The sequence below is a fragment of the Berghia stephanieae genome, chromosome 6 (assembly GCF_034508935.2).
Source record: "Berghia stephanieae isolate SIO BIC M18660-M18661 chromosome 6, UCSD_Bste_1.3, whole genome shotgun sequence".
NCBI lineage: Eukaryota > Metazoa > Mollusca > Gastropoda > Nudibranchia > Aeolidiidae > Berghia > Berghia stephanieae.
Genome location: NC_088365.1, coordinates 5,990,411 through 6,017,872, shown reverse-complemented (window position 1 = coordinate 6,017,872; position 27,462 = coordinate 5,990,411). Strand labels below are relative to the sequence as shown.

The 27,462-nt window shown below is 34.5% G+C and overlaps 1 protein-coding gene across 1 annotated transcript; it reads left to right on the top strand.

Moving 5' to 3' along the window:
- Window positions 1–210: 210 nt before the first annotated feature.
- LOC144974387 (uncharacterized) lies at window positions 211–26,360 on the top strand. Its single transcript, XM_078917226.1, has 11 exons — window positions 211–336; window positions 1,507–1,566; window positions 5,179–5,283; window positions 5,924–6,883; window positions 7,274–7,353; window positions 8,189–8,571; window positions 9,895–10,069; window positions 11,913–12,034; window positions 12,577–14,209; window positions 21,079–21,145; window positions 23,102–26,360. The coding sequence occupies exons 1-11, from the start codon at window positions 249–251 to the stop codon at window positions 23,665–23,667; spliced, it is 4,239 nt and encodes a 1,412-aa protein (XP_078773352.1). The 5' UTR covers window positions 211–248; the 3' UTR covers window positions 23,668–26,360.
- Window positions 26,361–27,462: the final 1,102 nt, after the last annotated feature.

Below are 27,462 nucleotides of genomic sequence, written 5' to 3'. Positions count from 1 at the left end.
AACTTGCGTGCCAATATACTTATCTTTCGTCTTGGATTTGAAGTATTTCTTTACTTTGAGATTAACAGATCATGTTTTATGCAGTCAAAAGAACGCCTAAATTTATTGTGATTTGATATTGTGAAGTTAGAATTCCCAAGAAAAATCCGAAAATTTTCTGTTTTTCCTGTGATCGGAATACAACGAGTCTGACTGTGACGTCATGTTCGGTTACATTCGTGTCGACAGAGAGCAACAAGAAAATAAAAATGGCGACTCAGGACAGAAGTCCGTCGCTACTTATTGGTCAACAGTGGTCCGCATGGACCGAACTGTTGTCATCAAATGACACAAACGGTAAGATTAGTTATTTATTTTATGAAATAATATAATTTTAGGACTCCAACCACCCCATTATGCCTCGTAGATGCTCCGCCATTACTCCTTGTTTACAAGGCTTGTTTAGTCAGGACGTCTCCATTCACCGCGTACATTTTCTTGCCTCAACAACTTTCAACTCTTTTCTTTGAATTTGTCAAATTATGATACTCCCTAGAACCGATCATGCATTCATTAAATTTTAATTTATGAATGAAGAGCATCATTTCGACTGTTCCTGAACTTTGTTATTCGCATTGCCATTCATTGCTCGAGTCGATGTTTGGTTCCTTGTTCAAATCGATCCATTTCAATCAAAATAAAAGTGAAACAATGAACTGAACTGAATGTCTGCTCTGACTACTGCTACTGAAGCCCGTAATTGTTATATTTGCCTTTGGAGTTAAAAATAAGCATAAAATAAGGTTTTTGAGCACAAATAGTTTGATATTAAGTAAGTCAATCAAAGGGAATGTCGTTTTCAGTAGAAATAACATGCATTCTCTTCTTGGTCGTTGCTTGCACTTGCATTCATGCATTGCTTGTTCCGTCCCCATTCTTAGAGTGAGAATGAGAACTTCAAGTTTGATTTAGGGTCTCAAACAGCTTTTGTTAATTATTAATATTTTATTTTACTCATCATTTCAACGTTCAGGTTGCTTCTTTCTTTCAATGTCTTTGTCTCATGATTTCCATAACCATGCCAACAGAGTAGCAGTCAGCAGTGGAAAATATGAATAGTGCATAAATAAAGACCATGCTTTTAAAATTTTTTTTTGGTTTATATTTATATTTCTTGAAATCCTGGCCTTATTTATAACAACGTCGACACAAATTTATAGTTTCTTTTTGAATAATGTTTGTCAAGTCAACAAAAGTCATGAGTTTTATCGAGATTATCCATGGCATGGTTGATTTGATGTCATTTTTCTCTTTCACAATTTTATTTTTACCTTTCAATTAACTCAACAAGACAAATGTTTTAAGTATGTGCTTTTAATTTGGCCTCAGTATAATGCATTTTTTCATTCATTTATATCCCTGGCCTCGTGTATTTTTTATGTTTTCGTTATTTAAAAAAATCATATTATAAGATGTCATTATGTCCACAAATTCATCTGTTATTTCATTTGTTTTTATTACCACCAGATGATGATGCTAGCTCTACAGAAAAAGCCACAAGTGACAGTATGAAATTAGGAAAAAAGGGTAACAGTAATATTTTATTGTTATAATATATAGTTTATTCATTTTTCGCGTTTAAAACATCTGAATTATTTTTTTCGCTGTATTTTTCTATTTTTCAGGATTGAGCTATTTTTTGGGCCTGCTACGTTAACAATGTGGCGACACTCAATGCAATAAGTTTTTAAAATGTTTTGAACAAATCTCGAATATATAATTATTTTCGCTGTATATCTTTCTGTTTTCAGGTTTAAGCTGCATGAACATTTAATGGTAAAGATATTGCAGCGAAAGTGCATGCGAGCAAGATGATCTTGAATATATAATAATTTGTTTAAAAGGATATTCTGTGATTATGAATCCTTTAAATCAACAAAACTAGTATTTATCTGACTTAAATCAGTTTTTTTAGCCTCCTATTCTAGTTGTTGGGATTGGCCCTTCATTTCAATATAAATGAAATTTTAAATTTGCCGTTTGTCAATTAATTAAAACAAAATAAAATAATTGATTACTAGTCATGCATTCTGACATTTAAACTGTGATGCAGTCAGTCTATTTCATGATATGTCCATTGTAAATTTAACATTCTAACATGATCATAGCGATCTTGAATCGTTAAAACTCTGACGAAGAAAAATATCTTGTTTTTTAATATTGTCATTAATTGCAAATATCAGTTTGTTTATTTCTTTTTTTTTTTCTATAGAAAAGTACCAATCACACAATCTGCCTAAGCAAGTTTAAAAAAAAAAATCTTTATAGTGAAAATTTGATTTTTAAAAGCTTTCTCTCCATTATGATTTGATGGCATTAAAAATAAATATTTATTTCGACTCAAACCTCAGATATTTTCAGCAACCATGTCTTTCTCTTTTAATGTTTATCAATTGTTGTTGTTATACAGACATGTACGGTTAATCAAGATTGAATTTGTTTTCATTCATACTTTACTGTGTTTGAAAATGATGTCATTCGTTTATGGACACGGAAGAATTTGACCCCATTGTAGAGATTGAGTCTGAAGCAAAAAATGTTCGATGATCGATGGCATGCTCTTTCTTTTTCCTTTTGTTTTTTTCTTTTTAAAAATTTTAGTCAGGAGATGACTGGACTTGTGTACCAGAAAGGTCTGAATCACAAGAGTTATTTTTCTTTGACCTATTTTTAGGCATCATTCTATTAAGTTCTTCCACACACACTAAAATCAAACATATATGAAAAGTACTAGCTTTTTAGGATCTGTTTATATGAAAAGAGTTATTTTTTTTTTTTTAAGGATTGTGAGGGAGTTGTTTAGACTGTAAAATTTTTCACTCTTTCATATGACCTGCGTTTATCACAAAGTATTTTACGCCAAAACTGAATTTTTGTTTACAGCTTTAGTCAGTTTTTACTTGTAACCTGACGTCATATCTTTATCACCTAGAGAGTAACTAAAGCAATGTGACTCGGGCTTCATACAAGGCAGAGTCAGCCTCCGTTTTATTGGGGAGAAAAAATACAGTTGGGATTTTACAGTCAGATAAATAATTTGAAAAAATAAAAACCCCAAAAAAACTTAGTCCTTTACGTGTTGAAACTTGCGTCCTACTACACAAGATCGAAGGTTTAAAGCTCAGATATTCACATACAGACCTGTCTATTATTATGAAAAATTTGTATAATTACGAAATTTTGGCTCCAATTTCTGAACATTATGAGTGTCTCTAAATAGTTAAAACCTGATGAAAATGAGAGATGATGTCAGACTACATAATTTAAGGATTTTAAAGTGTTATTTGGTCACTTTGAGGGTAATTTGTTGATATGAGAGATGATGTCAGACTACATAATTTAAGGATTTTAAAGTGTTATTTGGTCACATTGAGGGTAATTTGTTGATTTTTATAATTAATTATAGTGACTATGAATTTTATTTCCTGAAAATTACGAATTCTTAACTTTTCAAGTAGACAGGTCTGCACACATGTGACCAATCGTCTCAAAATGGTGATATATGAAGCTTGAGTATTTATATTGTGCAACATTCTCAAAGCACTTCACAAGGGGTCTCTAGCCAACAGCAACACTTAACATTTAGATGAGACATGATGCCTTTTACTTTTGGGCGATATTACGGTTTTATTCCGACAAAGACAACGCTGTTAACAGTCAGATCCCCATTTTACACCTAATCAGCTTAGAGAATGCCAATAAAGAGCCTTTTCCAAGGACTCAACTATGCATCGCTCAAAGCGTGGACTTGAACCCTGGACCTTCCAGTCCGAAGAGGAGTGTCAAAGCACAAGACCACATTTCTGCACTTTATTATTATGTCAGGATGATCTCAATGCTTAAAATTCAATATAAAGGTTTAATTATGGAATTTGAGTAAGAATAAATGATGAAGAGTGTGTGAGTTTTGATTTTAAACTTAAAAAAAAAAGATGATTTTCAAATTCTTGTCATTCTGACATTTCAGTTTTCCCATCTAGTCCATAATACGGCTTTAAGACAGTGGGTCACAAAATTTGTTTTTAACGTTATCTAATTTCTACTTCTGTACAATGTCAATCATGTCTTCTTTTTTTATTTTTTTTTGTGCGGCTATGTGGTCTAGTGGTATGGCACTCGCTTTCGGATCGGAAGGTCCTGGGTTCGAGCCTCGCTCGGCACATCGTTGAGTCCTTGGAGAAGGATCTTTACTCACATTCTCTCACCGTACTCAGATGTAAAATGAGTACCTGGCCGTTATCAGCGTTGTCTCTGTCCGAAAAAAATTGTAATATCGCCTAACAGGCCGCGTGTCGTGTCCTGCATGTTAAATGTTGCTGTTGGCCAGGGACCCCTTGTAAAGTGATTTGAGCACGTTTAGTGGATATTGAGCTATATAAAAGCTCAATTAAAAAAAAATAATTTTTGAGCAAAGTGGTCTCTGTTCTTTTTCAAGAGTTAGTCTTAGTCTCTTTTGGTGGGGTTCTTATACATCTGTTTGTGTGGAACTTTGAAAGCAGTTTCAGACTTGATTCATTTATGGATTGCTCTTATGTCCAGTTCCGTTCTCTGTTTGAATTCTGGATGGGGTTTCTGACCTCGCATAGTGGGCTGGGAGGCACTTACTGTGCCTTCTATCCCCGTATATCTGTTTTCCAACATGATTTCTGCCTTTGTCTTGGAATGCGATTACTTGGGTTTTGTCTTGGCCCTGGTCGGATGCCCTAGCTGAGAGGGAAACAGTCAAATATATGGTTAAGAGTTCTGGGAGAAGATATTTTTTGTCTTGTAAATCATCTCACAGTTATGCACATGTATTATATATGATTGTAAACAATTGAGTGTGTTCCTCATTGTGGGGACCTGTGCTTGTCTCAGGATGGGACATTTAGGTAATCTCAAACTAAGTACACTGATGGTGGTATGCTCATGGAATCTACATCTGTTCCCTATTTGACATTTTGATATAAATCTTTGGTGTATCAAAATTGCAATATTTTATATTTCAGAATTATTCGATATATTTGGCTAAAATAACTTCAGGTATCAGCATGTCAGACCCTTGCATTGTTTATTAATTGCAGAGTCTATGGTATAACCTATTATTTCTTTCATTTATCATACATGTTTGCACCATTTTTCTTTTTTTTTTTTCTTTAGACATGGGCCTGTTTGGCTTTTGTCCTGCTCGGGATGAGTTCACACTGGTGGTATGTGAGAAGTGCAATCTCTTGATCAAGCCACAAGCCTTGAAACAACACATTGGTATTTATGTCGTCACATTTCACTTTTCCATTATACCTTTTTCCTGTTTTTTAAATTTGTATTTTAAGTAAATTTTAGCAGGTACTTCTTAATCAGAATGCAAATGTCGACTTTTTGGCAATATTAATTTGCATATTTTAAATTCTCTTTTAGGATTAAAAAAAATAATTGGATGGGAGTTTTACAACATATCACATTTCTATTGAGTAACAGTTTGATTTTAAGAGGAAAAAAAATAATCTGTACCTGTTCCTACCTGAGCAACAGAAAACTAACCAATCAAAGGAATTTCAGGCTCTCCTTCCCATTGCTGGTCTTTATCAGTTTAAATATGTTAGGTCTATACATTGAAAGCAAGTCTTTACAAAGAATACATCTTAATAAGGCTGAATGCTAAAATCATTATGGTTAAGTTGTTTTTTTTTCTTTCTTGTTTTTCGAAAAATATGATTGAAATCAGTTTGCATTTTTGACTCACTGATATATCATAATTTTTTTAAAAGAGATAGTTGACTTGGTTTTTCTTACGGGATTTGTTTCTATTTTGTAATTTTGAATTGATTTGACGAAAATGATAATATATTATAAAATGTCAAGTTGCAAGAGTTTGATGATTTTTCCAATATATTGTTCCCATTAGAATCTCGCCATGGACCCACCAACTTGAGCAGCCTGGGCAATGTACCTGCATCAGCCCTCAACTCAGAGCTTGGCAAGAAGCTGTTGATGCCGGAGCCCTTAAAGTCTGCCGTGTCTGTGACATCCAGCATCAGCACCATATCCGGTCATCAAACTTCTAGCACTGCTGCAAAGACTGGATCCTCCTCAAGCAGACCACCCACAAAAGCTAGCTTGAAGCAGGTTCCTGCTTCGGCTAGAGATGTTGCCGCACCTCGCCTGGGAGTCAGTATGAAAATCAGCCCGGTCAAAGCAGTCAAATCTGGCAATCGCATTGCAACCACGTCATCAAATACCTCGGGTAAAAGCAAAGCCATATCGTCCAACCCTGTTGTCAAAGTGGAGAAATTACCAGAGAGACTCCCTCCTCCTCCTCCTCCCCCTCCTCCGCCTCCTTTAACCACATCTTCTGCCACATCAGACTTTTTATCTCCCACCTCATTAGCAACCACAACGTCATTGTCTTTCTTATCATCATCATTATCATCTTCCTCTACTCCCGAGAAGAAATCTACATCATCAGTTTCAACATTAACCAACAAACCAGAAAGCTCAAAGATATCAACGTTAGTGAACGGGTCCCTTAAAACTGCTGTGTCACTCACCACCCCTTCCTCCATGACATTCTCTTCCCTATTTAACATGTCGGCTGCAGCCCCTTCGTCGTTGGTGGTGACAACAAAGACGTCAACAGACACGCCCATCAATTCCCGCAGTCTTTCCACCCTGGTCACAATGTCGACGATGACCAAGCCCATTATGATTGCCCCAGTCATGACTGTCGCCTCGGCGTCCTCCATCTCACAGCTGCCATCGCAGAGAACTGCATCCTCCTCTTCATCAACTTCTTTGACAGGCAGCAGTGGTACCAGCAAAAGCTCTAAAAAGGACCACCAAAGACCCAAGTTCCTTCCCTGTAAAGGTACATAAAAAGACTGGTTTTGCTTTCTTTGGTTAAGATTTGTTCACTTTTTACTTCAGTAAGTTAAAAATTGCCCATCTGCACAGAAATCCGTAAAATTTTTTCTTAATTGTTTTGATTTCTCATTTTGAAAAAAAGATATTGATTGTACTAAGATATTGAATAAGGTTATGATGGAAAGTTAAAATTAAGGCCTTGTGCATTTTTAGTTTTTTAAACAGATGTCATGTGTTTTACTTTGTTTTAGTAATGTAGGAGAATAAATTGAAAATTTTTTTATGAGCTATATATGCCTAATTTACTTTCAAGCATCACTTTTCTATCACTATCATTGAAAATTTTTTTTTTTTAAATCATTAATAAATTCTTTTGTATCCTTTCGTATTTCAGATCGTGAATATGATGCGAATAAACACTGTGGTGTCAAGACAGAAAATGGGAAATCTTGCACACGGTCTTTAACCTGCAAGGTATTGGATCATTCTACACTCTAGTGTTATAATCTCAAGTCAATACCAATGTTGTTGTTTTGATGTAGCATAATTTTGTTGCAAGTTCTTTTTATCCTTTTTAGCTTACGCAACTTTTGAGTAAGCTGGATTGAGTAGTTATCAACTACTTGTCTCATTGTTATTGTTCTAATCAGGTTTTAAAATTGCTGTAATGCAGGAAAATTAAAACTAGCAAACAGTGAAGGCGTTCTAACATTCAACATCATATGACTATAAGAATTTTTTGATTTTGATTTTAAAAATTGTCTTCTTTTTTATTGGGGAAAAAATGTGCAATGCATTGATAAACTCTTTTGATTAAAGAAACCGTTCTATGTGAAGGTACTATGGTGCTCTATCAACATCAACATGCAGGCTTCTCAAATACCAAGTCGTATATCAAATCAGTCTTGAATAGAACATTTCAAGGGTAATTCTTGGGTATATTGATTGCATTGTCAGAAATCTTTCAACTGTTATAAACAATAATAAAAATGTGACCTCCATTACATGATCATTTCAAGCAACAGTTGACTTCAAATAAGTTGGACTTTATTCCATACTGAGTTTTGTAAGTTTTATTCTGAATGAATTCTTGCAAGTTTGTTACCAATGCCCCAACTGGATACATAGAGAGAGAGAGAGAGAGAGAGAGAGAGAGAGAGAGAGAGAGAGAGAGAGAGAGAGAGAGAGAGAGAGAGAGAGAGAGAGAGAGAGAGAGAATTTGGTGAAATGGGAAATACAAATTTTGCTATATTTATTATCAGATAAGTTAAATTAATGGTATTGATCCAATTCTTTTCCCCATCAACAGACTCATGCTTTGTCTCTCCGGAGAGCTGTCCCAGGGCGCTGCAAGTCTTTTGACGAATTGTTGAAGGAAAACAAAGCAGCCAAAGACGCCCTGATCAAGGCTAAGCAGGAGAGTCAGCAACAGCAACAAGCCAGTGAAGCTGCTGCGGTTGCCTCAGGAACATCAAATCGTGTTTTAGTCACCTCATCTCCCGGTGTCAGCCAGAAAGGTCAGTCGAGACCTTCAGGGTCGGGGGTCAAAGACGTGAAGATGACATCTGCTGCACCCGGTGTGACTTTGAAAACTGGCCTGCTGGCAAGTGGCATCCCAACCCCATCGTCCACCACCGTCACGTCACCCCCTGCAGCTAGAGTGGCTAGAGAACACACCAATATTTTTCAGAGGTTAGTTTAGTTTTGACTAGGCAAACTTATTGGTTTTGGTAAGATGTGCTTTGACTTTAACCCTTCCCTTACCAGCCATTTTCAGAATTTTCCCAAAAATTTCACACCCACTCAACACAAAAATAAGTTTTTCTTACTCAAACAGAAAAGCAACAAATACATTCTATGCATAATATTGATCATCAAAATGAACTCTACAATAGTGTCACGTTTTTATAGCTATAATAAAACATTTGTCTTTAAATTGTGTGATTTACAAAATAAATCAGAATGATAAAACTATGACGATTTTCCTATGGTTGGTAAGGAGAGGGTGAAGTGTTCTGGTTTAGAATACATATAACTTGTAAGCTTCTTTAAATCTGATAGGTTATCGTGAAATGCTACTCCTAATAAGCTGATTAGATGCTTTTAAATTTTCATATTCTTTCCGAATTATTCAAAGAATTTTTTCATTCATTGTGACATTTTTATTTTATATTAATTTTATTATTTTCCTTTTCTTCTTCTTTTAAAAGATTTAATTGATTGATATGACCGGTAATTTTTAAATATGTAAATTGTACCTGGGTCACGCAAGAAATTGTGCGTTGTGAAGTTATTGATATGTTATCATTTGACATCTTTAACTGGGATTTCCAATTGTGCTTCTTATATAGATATAATGGGTTTTGATGTTAGAGATTTTTCAAAAGCCAAAATTGGCCTGATTTGGAGATTTTCAGTCAGGTTCAGATTTTTCTCCACAATCTCAGATGCTAAAATTTACGTAATTTTTGCATGAAATGTATACATGTCATCAAACTCAATGCTGTTGCACCAATTTTGATATGGCAAGTAACAGAAATAAAGGCAGAATTCTACATTATTTGTTGATACTGATTTTTTTCTTCTTTAAATCTGGATTTAGCGGGTGGTTGGATGGGAGCATCACCCTTGAATCATATACCTATGATGTTCGCATGGGTGTACGATCCGATAGTGATGTCATTTCTTCTCTTTACTAGCCTATCCTGCTTCTTTGGTTTGTGATTGTATTTTTGACAGGGGATATTTTTTTTCTGTAAATCTTCTGCCTGTTTGTTCTTGGTTATTTATAATTTAGCTTATGATATCTTTAGGTTATGATTTTGATTTACATTTGTACTATTTTTGTTAGATTGCTTGTTTTTTTGTTTCAGCGGTCTCTCATATAACCTCAATAGTGTTGGAAGAGACCTAAAGCAACAAACAAAAAAACAAAAAAAAAAAAATCTGGATTTTTTCTTCCCGAAAATAATAATAATTTTTATTATTCAATTATCTTGACATTTTTTTCTATAGATTCACACCATCTGCTATATTACCACCTGCTGTCACTGTCAAAGAAGATGCGTCAGTGTTGTCTAAACACGACACATCTGCCAGACCATCGGTGTCTTCACCAGGAACCAGTACTCAGCACTCAGATGGGGGCAGGGACCCCAGCTTTTTACCACACCACCCTCGACCTCTGGCTGTAAGCGTTAGCTCTTGGTTTGATCAAATTGTTTTGGCCGTTTAGGTCTTTCTTTCTTTCTTTCTTTCTTTTATATCATATATCATATCTAAGGTTACCGATTTCCCGTATGTTTACAGAATTCATTGTGTTAAAAAACCTCAGGATATTTTCCAATCACCCGTTGAATGGAAAAAAGTAAGTATGTAATGTTTTTTTTTACTGGAGTTCAATGTTTAGATAAGGGTCGGTCGATGTGTTCGTGAAAAAGTTAGTTCAGTAAATTTTTGCCTCAGGAATCGGCAACCCTGCATATCATATCATATAAAGGGTTATTAAGACAACTGACCATTGAATACCCTGTGTATTTAAATTTAATCATAATTATATAAGGAATTGATTATTTCTTTATCAAGCCTTGTTTTGAATCTAGATGTGTAATAACATTTTTCATTTCATACTTGATACTGTTCCATAGTTTTACAGTTTTGTTTTAAAAAAATTTCCCCTGTAATTTTTGTACTCGCAAATGATTTTTAAAAAATCAGAAGTAACCAAATCCACCTCATGGTGGACTAATTTATACAATTGAATGAGGTTTTTCTTTCTTTTCTTTTTTTTTTTTTTTTTTTTTTTTTTTTCTGTAGGTGTCTATTTTGAGATGCATACATATTTATTTCTCTGACAAGTATAATAATATTCAGATATCTATTATAAGATATTTGCCATAAAGTTTTATTTTAATGCTTCAACACCACATTTAGTTTAAAGAATGCGAAGAAGAAGAAAGTATTTAATTTTTATGAGTTTCTCTTTGTTGAACTAAAAAAAAAAAGTTTTTAATGAATCTAGAGATTTTCACCGTGAGCTGGACTGGACTGACTGGCTTCAGAAAGTGTTGGAAAAGTGTGTAAAAAAGTTGATACTCTTGCTATTCCTGCTACTCTTTTCATGCCATTCTCTCAGTATTTTGCTCATTTGTTGCTATTGAACTCAAAGATACTGATAAAAGAGAAGATCATTCATATAATTCTTTTAATTCCATAGCGTTGAATACATTTTGTGCCGAAATGTTTGGAAAATTACCTTTGGGCACACTCTCATATATTAATCAAACCAAGATCAGTTTTGATAACATTTTTTAAAACTATATTGAAAATTTCTGATTTACACTTATCCCTGATTTAAGAATTTAAATAAAGAGGTTCCTGGCCTCCCATAGTGGGCAGAGGGGTACATATTGTGTCTTCTATCCCCTTATATCCATTTTCCAACATGCTTTCTGTCTTTGTCTTGGAATGAAATTATTTGGTTTTGTCCTGCCCCTGGCCGGAGTCCTGGCTGGGAGGGAAACAGTCCAAATGCATAGTTATTGTTTTGGGAGATGATATTTTTTTCATTGTAAATCATCTCTCTGTTATTTATTATTATATTTATTATTTTCAATGTATAATGTAAGCATTTGAGTGTATTCCTTTTTGTTGGATTTTGTGCTTGTGTCCGGATGAGGCTTATATGTGATCTAAGTACATTGTCGGTGTGCTCTTGGAATCTACATCTAATCCCTATTTGTTCCTAGTTCCCCTATGTCTTACTTTTTCTTGGGTGCTTTAATTGTAATTCTCGAACTTTTTACTATCCCATTTTCTTCTTTTTTACTGGCGCTGATATAGACTAAATGTGTTGCAAGCGGTGTAAAACCCTTAAAAACAAAAAACAAAACAATTTAAATAAGATCCTCCTTATAAGATTTGTATGATATTCAGTAGTCGTCCTTCAGTAGTAGTATATTTGCCATTGATATTGACATTTTACCTGGCGAGTTTTACTTATTGTCCTTTATATTTTTTTCTTCCATCTCCAGATCTGCCAGTTTGGAGGGAGGTTGAATGACAAAAGCTGTTACTTATTCTCACGTAAGACTGATTTTGTAAGGGCAGCTGTACAGAGTGCTTTAGAAAGACAGCTGAATCCTCCACCCCACAAGTAAGTAACCACTTGGTTATGTCTCGCCTCTTATACATAGACTTATCAGGTTACGCATACTTTTTGGGGCACAAATTTGACAAATTAAAAAGAAATAAATTTATTTTTGCTTCCGAATCGGATTTTGAAAAATAAATTTCAAATTAAAAATAAGCAAAATTATATTTTAGTTTCAGTTTTCAGTTTTGTATCTACTTTTTTTAATCACCATAATATGATATGTAACCATCTTTTTTTGGAATTTATGTCAAAATGTAAATTTAGAAAGTAATCTTTGAGCATTGTCGTTTTGATTCATCAGTAGTATGGTAATTCATCTTATAAAAAACTCCATTAATGTCTAGGTTGGTTCCTGACAATTTCCTGCATTTCTTTTTGTCTCTGTACAATTTTTCTCATATTTATGATTTATTTGCTTGATCCTTTTTTTTTTTTTTCAGATAAAAATCATTCCAAAACAACTTCATTATCATTTGTTCTATAATTTTTTTGACTTAAAAAAAAAATCATTAATTTCATGTCCTTAATTTTCTCTTTTTCAGGAAATTGTGTGTAGAATCTAAGTTGCCAAAGGAAGCCCAGCCACTAAGTAATTCCCATGATCCTTACGAGTTCAACTTAATGGATGCCAGTGGTAGCAACAGCACAAATTCATTGTCATCCTCATCTGCATCGAATGTGATTGGAAAACCACAAATCAAACTCAAATCAAAACCACCGTCCTCTCCCATCGCTGCTGCCTCTTTGCCACAATCATCATCGTTGTTATCGTCATCACCTTTACCACACCCCAACAATTCCAATGCCTTCTCACTGTCATCATCATCCAGTCTTTCCTCGTCGTCAATGCCATCGTTATCAGTTGTATCGTCGCTGCCAATATCAACTTCCTCTCTTTCTGCATCCTTACAGTCCTCGTTATCTTCCTCCTCTCTAGCTGCTGCTATCCAAAACAACCCTGCATCTGCCAATCAAAATGTGTCCAACTCAAAATCAACCAATCGCAACACAGCCAGGAATCACAGCAAATTCAGCGATTCGGCGTCTTTACAAGGTCATCACCAAACAACTCCTGGAAAACGAAAAAGAAGCGGGAGCAGTGGTGGTGGCGGTGGTGCCAATGTTAGTCACTCCACTTTAAACAATGCCCACAATGCAGCTAGCAGTCCCAGCATTTTAGTAGCTGCTGCTGCTGCTGCTGCATCCATCAACGGGCCCATGTCGTCTAATACGCCATCCATATCCATTGCCAACACATCCGGTCTCACACTCAATGCTGTTGGGGATTTATCCCAACAACAGCAACAACAGTTAGGTATTGCCGGCATCATCACATCCTCAGCCCTAAGCAACCACCAGACCAGAAACCTCATCGCCATTCCCAGTGTAAATCTTGCCAACGCCGCCACTCTGAATCATGTCGGAGGAACTGCCGGTAAACTCGGAGCATCTGCTGCAACAGGTGTCACAGTAAGTGGAGGTAACAGTGGCAGCGGAAATGTCCAGAAAAACAACAGCGTTTATAAGGATATTAATTTATTTCTGACAGGAATCGACTCTTCCTCTCTAGTCAACGGCCAATATGTGAACATAACTTCAGCACAACTTGCAGAGTTGGCTGCCAGCCAGGGACAAACTCTGGTCCTAAACAATTTTGCTCCCTCCAATAATAGCAACAATGCCGGCAATAACAACGCCGGTTTATCTGCATCACTTTCCTCACAAACGTTGGTGGGAGTGACGGCCGGGTCCACTGCTGCTGCATCATCCGGCTCTTCAGGCTCGGCACCAAAACCATCTAAAAGAAGTCGTTCGTCCAGTAACAGGTCATCTCACCATTCCTCAAGCAGCTCCTCCATAAACTCATCGTCCAAACAACAACAACAACAACAACAAGCTGCTTCTCTAGGTCATCATCACCCCCTGGAGGGTTTTAAACTAATCCCTAGTAATAATGTGATAGGCTCAAACGCCGCTGCCACTGCCATCTCCTCCAACACAGTTCTGATGGATGCCGGGGCCAGTGGACTGCCCGTGCTCACGTCTGTCACCTTAGCGCCAGGGGTCAGCCCGACATTGGTAGCCATAACATCCTCATCTGCCGGAGGTGCCATCTGTCACAACAACAACAACAACGATGTGTTACAAGGCAATCCCACTCAAATGTTGTGCGGGGTGAGTCATTTATGTTGGCCCTTTGACATGATAAATGAGATTTATTTTTTATTTTTATTTCTTGAACGGTAATTGTGGCCATGCTATTGTATTAAAATGGCGCCTAGAGATGTTTGTAAATGGAATAGATGCCGTATAAATGATTCACTTATTATTATTATTATTATTAGTATTATTATTATTATTATTATTATTATTATTATTTTTATTATTGTTATTATTATTTTTATTATTGTTATTATTGTTATTATTGGTATTATTATTTTTACTATTGTTATTATTATTATTATTATTATTATTATTATTATTATTATTATTATTATTATTATTGGGAAATTCCACGGGTAACGGACTGACAAATCAGACCAAAAATGCTTACATTTCGTGCTCTGAAATGCAACGTATTTATTGTATGGAGCTAATATTTCCCATGGACATGTATCATGTCCGACCTTATCATATATCAAAAGGATAAAGATGAATCTTTATCAAGTTGAATTTTTTTGACATTATAATGTTGGTAACGGACTGACATCAGAAAATCCATCTTTTTCAATTTTATATGTAGATGGATCAAACTTTCTGAAGTTACACCTTCCAGTAACAAATAAGTTCTTTTATAGTAACCACGAGATGTTGTTCTACAACCCACTAGCAATATTTAAAAGATTGTCCAAAATTTGAATCTGCAGTCTTTGAAAAAGTGTCGGTAACGGACTGACAAATGGATGGAATTTTATTACTCAGAATAACGGTTAGTACATAAAATCCAGAGCAAAGAACACATTATGTAATTATGAGCAACACTGAATACCCAGTGTGATTGATCAAACCAACACTCTACCTTATATGGATGTCAAGCTACATTGGTCATGATGAGTAACTCGATTGGTGACATCTGATTACCTCAATCCCAACTTTGCTTTTGAAAAAATTAAATAATGAAATAATGATTCGTGGAGTTTAAATCTATTCTGTCTCAGCCAAACGGGAACTTTATTTCAACTATGAAATTAAATTATCAAAAGAAAAAAAAAAAAAATGTAGATAAGAAAGGACTTTAAAACTGGGGAAGGTTTAACATTCTTTTGGTACTTATTTTTGAAGCTTAATTTTTATTCTGTATTTCATCTTGATTCCTCAAGCTAAGGAATTGTCAATAGGCCATGACCGTCACTGCAAACTGGTCGATAGTATTGGCAGTCAATCTCTTCCTCATCTGCACTTGACCAGAAAGCCTGTTATAAGATCTGAGAAAGATCTTCAAAAATTTCATTTGGACCATTTTATCCTTGATTGTTACAATTTTCCTATGCAGATTGTGGGATTTCTCTTAGAAGTACATTCTGAGGTTCTGGGGGAGCAAAATAATCTTAAGCCAATTTTGATTCCTGTATGTAATTCACTAACAATCGACACCTCTTTTTCAGGGTTTTTTACAGGAAACTTTTTTGAATTTTCGTCCTCTCTTTTTTCATCTCTCACAATTATGAAATCGTTTTCCCTTGGTGCTCGCCAAAAGTACTTCTTGTCCAAATAGAAATTTTCGATCAACTTATTTTATTTCATCTTGAAAGCCCATGATAAAAATATTTCAAAAACCTTTGGTTGATGTATTGGGTGCCCTTAACAGTACAGGCATAGTTTAATTTATTTTTTTTTTAATTTTTGGGAGGATTGTAGACACTCAAAGTTGAATTCAGTATTTTACTTTCCTGTGCTGAAATGTGAGGCAGATGTGGATTTAGGTGTGCTTGGTTTACTTTCTTTTGGAGTTGAAGATTGATCGGCTTTTCTCTTCTTTTTTTTTCCATTTTGCTTGAAAAATCCTGTTATTTCTTTTAAGCGTCCTTTACAATCACTTTCAAGTTTTCTTTGAGACTCCTGCTTTTGTTGCCTAACTTTTTCCTAAACAATGTAATGCCCATCAGTTTTCAGTCTTTCTTGATTATTTGAACCATGGATAGAGTAGGCATCTTGAACCTGTGAATAAAGAAATTGAGCGAAATTACATCATAAGCTATGAAAGTCAAATCGGAACAAAAAGCAAATCTTGTTTTCTTAAAAATAATACAGCAAAACTAAGAAAATAAAACTCATTTCTAACTTGTATCACATTACTTTGTAACAACTAAAATATTGACATTATACACAGCGAAACAGTTTGCTGACCCACTACATTTAAAGCCTCAGTGACTCAAAAGTTTTCCACATTAATTTAAATTTTTGATTTCTTTTTTTTTTCTCCAGGGCTTCTTGCCCCTTTAACAGACGACTACTACTGGCTCCATTGTCATAAGGATATTATAGAACAATAAACAGTGTCTTTCCCTCAATTCAAACATAGCAAAAATCTTCAAGTGATCAAAAGATTCATAAGCTTTAAAAGATTCAACTTACCTATGCAAAATAGCAGGCTTGATGTTGAAGACCAGTGTTTGAAATTTTATGATCCAAATGTTTATAAAATGGCTGCCTGATCAGTTGAAACACATTGGAGTGGACATTACTCCTGAGACTTAAAAAACAACTTTTATATATTGTTTTTGAATTAAAATAGAATTAGTCAGTCTGTTACTGTCAGTCCGTTACCCTAAAAAATGTCAGTCCGTTACCCAACAAAAGTACCTTAAATGATAAATTTCTTGAAAAATTATCTTACAGTGCTAAAGCCATTCATGTAAGAACAGAGAATCTGAAATAGTGAGTCTGTACAACAATCACATCTTTCGTAGATGAAAAAATACTGATTTAATGGTAACGGACTGACATACAATTTCCCAAGGTCATTAAAACGACTGATGAGGACAACATTTCATTAAAATCGAAAATTTGAATGTTTATATAGGTTCCTGATACTTATAATTGTTTTAATATCAATAAACAACAGCAAAGGTGGCTATAATTTTGTAGAAGTTGCAAGGTTTATAATATTGAGAAAATATTCTTTTCGTTCTTCAAATAGGGGATACCCTGACATAAAGCAATAATAAGCATCCTGTACCACAAATATGCACGAAATATCCTTATATTCATAATCCTGAATGATTTTCCAACAAATTGGTACCAAATTTTAATATGTTCTTAAGAATTTGTAAAACACCCCTTCGGTTGACATTTTCGTGGAATTTCCCTATTATTATTATTATTATTATTGGTATTATTATTTTTATTATTGTTATTATTATTGTTATTATTATTATTATTATTATTATTATTATTATTATTATTATTATTATTATTATTATTATTATTATTATTATTATTGGTATTATTATTATTATTATTGTTATTATTATTATTATTATTATTATTGGTATTATTATTTTTATTATTGTTATTATTATTATTATTATTTTTATTATTATTATTATAATTATTATTATTATTATTATTATTATTATTATTATTATTGTTATTATTATTTTTATTATTGGTATTATTATTTTTATTATTATTATTACTATTATTATTATTATTATTATTATTATTATTATTATTATTATTATTATTATTATTATTATTGTTATTCAGGGCTGAGAATCTTCCGTCTAAATGGTAATTTATCTCCGCCCATCCCCATCACAATTCGTCCTTTTTCAAAATTTTCTTGATTTCCGGGATTTTGCTTTTTTCTTTTTACATAACTTAAGAACATCGATTTCTGGCGGAGGAGACGTATTTTTTGTTATGATATTAATTTTTGAAAGTACGTTGTCAATGGTGTCGAATCGACAGTAAAACTTATTTAATTCCTCGATATTCATATGTGTGTCATTGTTAAAATCGGTCTTTTTGTTGTTAACGCCACCCATTTCTTTAATCATCCTCCATGCCTGCGATGCATTTGAATTTTTAAGGTTTGTTTCCATTTTATCTTTATAATTAAGTTTTTCTTCAGAAATTACCCTCTTTAATTGTTTTTCTGCCTCGTGCTGCTTGTTTTTGTCCCCACTCATATGAGCGATTTTCTTCATATTTATAAATAACTTAACTCGTTTGTTGACCCAAGGTTTGTTGTTGTTAAATATTTTAATCCTTTTAGTGTCCACACACAAATCACAACAGAAATGAATATAAGACGTGACAACATCAACCCACTCGTCCAGTGACATGTTATCAGACATGAGTTCATCCCATATTGTGCAGTCAAAACAACCTTGGAGTTTGTTTATATTTTCTGTTGACCAAAGACGAGTTTCTTTCACAATCACTTTATGTTGTCTTAATTTAGTTTTGTAGGTTGGAATCAACAAAACACTATTGTGATCTCTGAATTTCCTATTTTTACTTTTTGAACGCTTCTGTATGCATTTTTAATATTTGTATAGCACAGATCCAGGGTTTTATCTCGTCTGGTAGGAACAGAGACGTGTTGATAAAAAGAATTTATAGGAGGGCAGTGGTTGAAATCACCAAGAATTATTACGGGGGCATCAGGATGTTTTCTTAAAAAATTAAATGATTCCTCCTCAATTACCTGTAAAGCTGTGTTAGCATTCGCATCAGGAGGGACGTACACAGCAATGACATAAATAAGTGGGAATTCCCGAGGTAAATAGTGGGGTCTAAGAGAGAGGGAAATGAGCTCGATGTCCTTCTCACATAATGAACGTGTAGTTCGACAGCTTTTGCACCAGTTTTTGTTGACATACCACCACTACTACAACCATCACCACATCATCATCCGTACCACAACCACTACAATCACCACCACATCATTATCCCTATCACTACTACCATTACTACAACCACCATGTTATAATTACACTTTCATTTTTTGAAATTCCTTCGAGTGATGTCAGAAATTGCTGGGAGACACATTTTGGATTGCATCACAATTTTAATGAAATTTTAATTTATAGGTTATTTTTGCATGGGGATGGTTCTTAATCTAAGTGCTGAAAAATTTCCTCCTTTTTAGTGACCAGTCATTCTCAAGCCTGTATTATTATTATTGTTATTATTATTATTATTATTATTATTATTATTATTATTATTATTATTATTTTTATTATTATTATTGACAAAATTTTGGGGGGAGTGTGGCTCAAGCGGGGGTATGGTCTTTTGAAATACCGAGTTTGAATTTCCGCTGCACTCTGTGGCTGTAAGCAAGTCACCTCGCCCTAGCTCAGTTTTCGGCTCTGTACTGCGGCTGATGCCTGGGTTATTCCAGTCTTCCCTTGGAATAGACCCGAGAGACAAATTTCCCCTTGGGGTTGAATAAAGTGAACTTTAAAAAAATTTTTATTTTAATTTTATTTATACTGTCCAGCCATTTGAGATTTTATAAATTCCCAATTCAGAATTTTCTTCGTATCCATTGAAGAAAATATTGCTTTAGATTAAGCCTTTATCAACATATCTGGAGGAATTGGTTATCTTAAGGGCCCTTGGTTGGTAGTTTTAACTGTTCAGTGTTGCTGCAGATACTTGAAATATTATATGTGTTTTCAAATATTGTGGGATTTCAATTCAAACATTGCTGATTTCTATACTTTTATTATTTTAGTATAATATAGAGAAAACAACTCGCCAGTTGCCATTTTTTATTCATACTCATTCGGGCACCTTCGTTACTTCATATTGCAAAGAGGAAAAAAAACAAAAAGATTGTAGAACATTGTCACATAATTGTATGATGCTATGCTTTTTGATTTCATTTGATGTAAATTACGTCTTGAAATTTGTTTTGCTTTTTTTTGACCAAAGGTAAAATAGACATTTCTAATCTTGCTTTTTTACAAGCCTAAAATAAAATATCAATGACTTTGCTTTCAAACTGTTCCAACTCAATAATGTAGGTGATTTGAAAAAAAAACTACTGACGATATAACATGAACCCTCATGTGACATGTCAAGATAACACTAAAAATGAATGAGAGATTAGGAGTTGGCATTATTAAGGCGAATAAATAAACAAAACAATGATGGAACAGGAAATAGACTGCTCCTTAGTAAGGAGGCTTTAATTAAAGTAGAATACAATAAAAAAAAGATTGTGCAAGGAATGCAATGAATATTATGAGAGTGTCTGCAGTATAGAAAATAAAATTTGATAAAATAACAACATTCAATAAAATGTGACCCATCGTCTCAAAACGGTATTATGTCGGAACGAACCATATGCTTAAAAGCTGAATTAAATGTTAAACTGGTCAAAAATATAAATTGTTGGCATTAGCACCCTAAAATATGGTATCCATTCTCCTCAATAAAACATACAAACTCAACACAAGTCTGATATTTCTGGCTGTAAATTCAATTTTCAACATCTTAACCATCCCGACTTAATACCGTTTTGAGGCGAAGGGTCACAAATGGAATCAAATCCTCTCATCTTTCATTCATCTTAAAGAGTCTCATTCATCACGTTTTGTTGACAAAGGAGCAAATCCGAACCATTCATGTCATTTGTCGTTGTAAATTACATTGAAGCTTCTATTCCATTTTATGATTCAAATAATTCATTGCTTGACGTGTCATCCTGCCTTGAAATGAGAAAACCATGCAATCTTGGATTTGAATGGTTTTTTTCGACCTTAGCCATTGCTATGGTATTAAGGTTAGGATCTGCTTATGAAGTGAACAAAATTACCCAACTAATTTAATCTACATTTAATGAATATGATTTTCAAGGAATTTTGTTTAGAGCCCCATATTTATGTTTGATTAAAAGGCATCCAATGTTTATTCCCAATTGTTTTTAGAAAAAAGAAAATTTAAAAAACCCATTAAAAACCATTCTAAAAATATTTCAGATTTTATAGTTGTGATAATAGGGCTTTTCATAGAACATTCGTTAATATATTATATATTTATCTCCTGAAGTTTAGTTTTTATCAAATTCTGATCTCAAATTACAGGATGCTGCCAGTGGCCAATTCAACAACCCAGTCTTGTCAAATGGACTCGTAGGAAACCCTCTTCACGGTAAAGCTGTCAACATGTTGGTCTGGTCTAGTGTAAACTGTTTGTGCCATTTGTTGGATATTTTGTGCCTTGGTGGCTTTTTTTTTTTTTTCCCAAGCCAATCCTTATTCTGGATAAAATATTGTGTGGCTATGTGGGCTTGTGGTATGACACTCGCTTTCGGATCGGAAGGTCCTGGGTTCGAGCCTCGCTCGGCGCATAGTTGAGTCCTTGGATAAGGCTCTTTACTCACATTCTCTCACCGTATTCAGGTGTAAAATGAGTACCTGGCCGTTAAGAGTTGTCTCTGTCCCAAAAATTGTAATATTGCCTAACAGGCGTCTTGTCCTGTCCTGTATGTTAAATGTTGCTGTTGACCAGGGACCCCTTGTAAAGCGCTTTGAGCACATTTAGTGGATATTGGGCTATATAAAAGCTCTAATTTAAAAAAAATAAAAATTAATGAACTTGTTTTGTTCATTTCTATTCAATACTTATAACAAAAAATACCAATTCTCTTAACCACTAATAGAAAAAACAGATTTACTAATAATGCAGAAAATACAGAATTGTGACCTTAATACAGCTATGTGAACTTGTGGTTTGAGTATGACACGCCTTCAGACTGGAAGGTCCTGGGTTCGAGTCCTGCTCAGAGCGGCCCATAGTTGAGTCTTGGAAAAGGTTCGCTCTTCGCTCACATTCTGTCACTGTAATCTGGTGTAAAATGAGTACATAGCCGTTAACAGCATTGTCTCTATCAGAGAAAAAATTGTTGTTTCGCATATCAAGTGTCATGCCTTGTCCTACATGTTAAGTGTTGCTGTTGGCTAGGTAACCCTAGGAATGCGTTTTCAGCACGCTTTTTTCAATATTTTGTTGTGAAATTTATGTTGAAAATTAGATTTCATGATAAAATTGCTGGGCGAAATGGCATTTAAGTAACAATTAATGATTAGACTAGAAATTGAGTTTTCTACGTCTTGCTCGTGATGCTGACATAATAATAATAGTGCTTTGACAGAGCTGCCAACCCTCCCAGAAACTGCGGGAGTCTCCTTGAAATACCAACCATCTGCTCTTCCTCAGGTTATTATAATAACCTCTCGGAAATTTATAGATTAAAATTTTGTTGAAAATTCTCATTTTGTAATTTATACTACAGGTGCATTACACAGGATCATATAGATTTGGTTTTAAACTATATCTTTCATTTTAGTGGTTATAAAAGACGCATTTTTCTCTTCTCTCTTTCAAACTGTTTTGAGGATTTGCATATATATACATATATATGCTTTGAATGTTCCCAGATCTTATTCATACTTTCACTGTGTGATACACCGATTGTGTGAAATGAAAATAAAATGTAATCAGCATCCTTGATAAGACGGTATTCGATCAGAAAATTAAATGTTTTTATAAAGATAAACTTTGCATGTTATTTCCCTTTACAAATATGTGAAAATTAAAACTTCTTTTTTAACTGGTCTGATCCTGATTTGTTTTTTTTTCAACCAACCTTTTGTAAGGGTGCGGTTCTTAAGAAATAAATAAATATACACCATTTTTGTATGAGGTCATCTTGTCAATATTTATAGGTGGGAATTCCCCGTTATGTAGAGGTCCTCTTTACTTCCATCTACAAAGAGGTCATTATATATTAAACTGAAGAAAATTGCTCTTGTCACTGTTGAAATCCATTGCTGTTAAACTTTGGCTGAGTAAAACTACCATTTCCCACATTTTAACCAAATCTCACTAATTTTTATGCCAAAATTCCCTCTCAGCTGAAGCACTGGGTTGGCAGCTATGCGTTGAGGTAATGGATCTCATTTATTTGTCATGATATAATTTTTTTTCAGACAATTCAAAGTGAATATTTATTATGCAAATTCACTGATCGAATAGTATTGAATTTTTCACTTGTTTTCATATTTTAATTCATGTGTTTTTTTCTCTCTCTTATCTCTGCCTCAGATAAATCAGTCTCAAACCAGCGTCATCACACATCCTCGTCCAAGTCCTTTATTCAGCAACAGCAACAACAACAAAAAGCTGCCCTGTCCCTTGGAAGCGTCATCCCCGGCTCTTCCCCTGCAACTGCTGGGTCTGCTGGGGGTGCCACTACGCCGGCTCAACTGGCAGCCAATCCGACAACTCTATTTAAACCTGGAAGTACCTTTAACCTCACCAAGAGTGTCGGTGGAAAGCTGACTGTTCAACCTGTGTCCTTGACCTTTCCAATTGTCAGCCAGCAGGGATTGGCGGCTCTCACATCTGCAGCGAACAAATCTCACCATCACCCCCACCACCACCACCACCATCATTTACAACAACAGCAGCAGCAGCAGCAACAACAACCACAACAACAGCAACAGCACGCGTTACTCGTGGCTGCAACCAGCGCAGGTGGTAATGTGAGTGGTGGTGGCAGTGCTGACGTGTTAATGCACGACTCCTCCAACGTTCGGTTGGCTGGCAAAACGGATTTACATTTACAAGCCCAGATCTCTAACGCAGCTCCAGGAAACGTCATATCATAACATCGACAGAAGGGTTGATAATCAATGTGTTTAGGTTGTGAGTCGACGGAACTTATGTTGGTGGTTAGAAATTGTTGAGATATAATTATTTGCAAATTGTGATTATGATTGTTTGTAGTTGCAATTAGACTGTATTACAATATAACAAATTATGTTAGTTGACCAAAGTCTTAAAGCGTTTGCTGTGAATTCATTTGCAAGGGTGGTGCATTTTATTTATTTATTTCAAAGAGATTATTGATACTGTTTTGGTAATATTTCTTAAGAAGGAGATTTCACCATTTTTTTTTTTTTTTTTCCATTGATAAACAAACATTGTGTCATGTTTGTATCAGATTTTTATATTTTAAAAAAATTTCTTCATTGGTGAGAAATATTAATTTTATATTTGATTGCTTTTTCGGTTACACACATGTAGACAAATTATTTGGCCTTAAAGTTTAGCCAAATACAGTGCTGAGTTTTTGTGATTCATTCATGGGAAGTGGATATGTAATTTATCGGGGACCAAGATTTATGGATGTGTTCGCAGCTCTACAGAGAGACAGATATGATTTTGTTAATATTACATCATTGTACTATCAACACTCATCTGTTTTCACTTCATATCAATGTGTACATATTTTGTTTACCCATCAAAAAAGTATATTTTTGTTATTCAGTCTTAAATGATAGAAAATGCTTATAAATAGGTTCAATGCTTATTTCTACTTTACTAGTTTTTCAGGGAATTTGTAGCAGAATATCAAAATGCATGTTAGCCTGTGCATAACTCTAGTCTCGTTCTCTGTTAAAAATGGCATTTTTTTACTTTGGGTGTGAGAGTGATAGAGGGAAATGTGAGGTTTCTGTAGTACTGTTATGTAAAAATTGCGTTTTGTTTCTCTGTACTTGGAGATGGCACAGAACATTTTGGTCAAAGGTCCCAGTACTTCTATTTTTGAGTTAAATATTTGGCAATATTTAATATACTCTTGCATTTGTTCTGAATGTTTTGGATTTATTTAATTCCCTTATAATGATTAGCGCTAAAAATAAAAGTTATTTTCAATATCGGAAATGGAGCTTAATATAGTTTGAATGGAACATATTTGAAGATAACAAAAAAAAGTTTTAAAAAGTGACTTTCTTAATAACAGCGCAATATCCATTTTCCATTCTCAAAGCGTTTTTTTAATGTTCCAAACCAATACTTAACATGTAGGCGGAGACATGATGCTTATAGGTGGCTGTAAAACCTTTGTTTTCAACACAGACAAGGCTGGTAATGACCAATTGCTCAATTTACACCTGAATGTAGTGGTAGAATAAGAGTCGTAAAGAACCTTATCCAAGGACTCAACCTGGTGCTGTCCAGAGAAAGGCTCAAATCAGAGATCTTATGGTCCAAATGGTGATTACCATACCACAAGACCACAAAATTGTCCTCCAAGAGACAGGAGTTTGGACTCCGGGACTATAAATGCATTTAGACCAGGATTTGCGATTCAAAACTTGTCTTACTTTGGTCAGAATATTCAAAATTCAGTTTTACTAGCGTATCCCATAAATTTCATGAAAAAGATTTGGGGTTGGACAACGTTTTTTTAAAAATATGTCTCTGTTGTGACACTGTTGAAGACTTTGACCAAGTTATCCTGTGCTGTCTCACATTTAATGGGTCTAGTCAGTGGGAATTAGTTTGGGACTTCTTCAGGTCATTTTATCTGGAAAAAGCTTTCTGAATTGAAGAAAAAACCTCCTCCCCATATCTTTCTCCACCTCAATTCTTCTTCATCTTCCTTCTCCTCCTACTCATCGTCATCCTCCTCCTCCTGTGAGTTTGTGGTGGAATTTGTTGTGAATTTGTTAGAGAGTTTGACCAAGTTATTCCGTGTTGCCTCTTATTTATTGGGTCTAGTCAGTGGGAATTACTTGACCTCTTTAGGTCATTATCTGAAGCAAACGCTTTCTGGATTGAAGTCAAACTTCCTTTTCTTCTCCTCCCCCTTTCTCTTCCTCCTCTTCCCCTCTTCATCATTTTTCTCCTCCTCCTCCTGTGAGTGTGAAGTGGGTGTCCTGTGCTTTAATCTGAATGGGACTTATATAGGTGATCTCAGACTGATGTTGTCTGGATGGGACTAATAGGTGATTTCAAAGTACACTGATAGTTTGGTCTTGGAGTTTACTTCTGTTCACCAGTCCCAAGGGGGAGGATGGTTTTTGCCACCAATCAGTGAGCTGATCAGTGATAAATATAATAACTTTAAACAAACATTGGTTTGTTGGCTACGGTATTTTTAAAAATATGTTTCGGCAGACATTTTAAAAATAGAATTTTATTTTTAACCTCAAAAAAAGAACAGCATAATCATAATAATAACGTCTTTGGAAGTTTTAATGAATGTTGATCAAGAAATATATTTTCGGAAGTGAAAATTCTGAGGTGAAGTCAATTTTTTGGAGAGAGCATCTTGGCGTCGGATAACTGACAAGATATAAAAACAGCAAATTGTTGTAAGGTGGAGTATAATTATAAAAGATAGTTTCTGTAGACCATTCTCATTCATTTTCTCCTATGATCAGTGTCATGGTCTCAAGTGAGTAAAGAGCTACTCGACTATGCATAAAGATCTATGTAGAATGAGGCCCCAGAATTTACTAGTTACTATAAATGAAAAACAATTAACGATTTGTTTACAATGAAATAAAAATAATGATGAAATTTAATTAAAAGAGATAAACAGTGATCGTGGCAGTTACAAATAGAGATATGAATATTTTACGTAACTTATGATAATATGTCAGGTTCGTAAGTTTACGTTTCCAGGCAGTTGATGGGCTTGGATGATCTATTCCTCTGATAACAGGATTGGACTCGTAAAATTCCACTTCCAGGCAATTGGTAAGAGGTTATAGTGTAGTACAGCGGGCTTGGGTTTGATCCTTGAAGATTATACAATCAAAGTTAAAAGCTCCGGCGTCTTAATGGTGTAGATATAATATCTACAAAGTCCCAAAAGATAAAAATCTTACAATATATATATAGGAATAGAGTGACTGGCCGTCCGGCATAGATTGTGGAGAGAAAGTGAGTGTAGAATATTAGACCTATCAGCTTTTATAATAAGTGGCTACGTGACAGAATGTAGAACGAAAAGTATTCACTAATTAGAAATTAATTCGAGGGAAGGCTATAAAAGGAAAGACGATCTAATATTAGAAGGTAAAGTTTATCTAAGCCTACCGAAATATAACTGGAGTGAGATGAATTCAGTTCTTAATAAAATAAAATTTAATAAGATAATTGTGAACAATCTTTACTGTGACAATCAGCTAAATCATCTATGCACGTCCTCATTCAGGACCTAGAATATATATCAAAGTGTCCATTTGTTTCTCAGTGCTTCTAATCCTATATTATGTCATCATTATTGTCCTGTTGTATGTTTGTCACTGTTACTGTTATTTCCATTAAGATGATGATCACGATTGTAATGTGTCTTCTATCCCCCCATACCCGTTTTCCAATTGTTTCCTGTCGTTGTCTTGGAATGAGATTACTTGGTTTTGTCCTGACCCTGGCTTGAATTCCTTGGCTGGGAGGGAAACAGTCGAATGTATAGTTGTAGTTTTGGGAGATGATATTTTTTTCCTTGTAAATCATCTCTCTGTTATGCATTGTATTATGTTCAGTTTACATATTATATTATATGATTGGTAAACATTTGAGTGTGTTCCTCTTAGTTGGGACCTGTGCTTGTGTCTGGATGAGACTTTTAGGTGATCTCAAACTAAGTACTTTGACGGTGTGCT

Coding starts and splice junctions, on each gene's coding strand:
- LOC144974387 (XM_078917226.1), top strand. CDS start 249: ATGGCGACTCAGGACAGAAGTCCGTCGCTACTTATTGGTCAACAGTGG. Junction 1,567..5,178: donor TATGAAATTAGGAAAAAAGG/GTAACAGTAATA, acceptor TTTTTTCTTTAG/ACATGGGCCTGTTTGGCTTT. Junction 10,070..11,912: donor ACCACCCTCGACCTCTGGCT/GTAAGCGTTAGC, acceptor TTCCATCTCCAG/ATCTGCCAGTTTGGAGGGAG.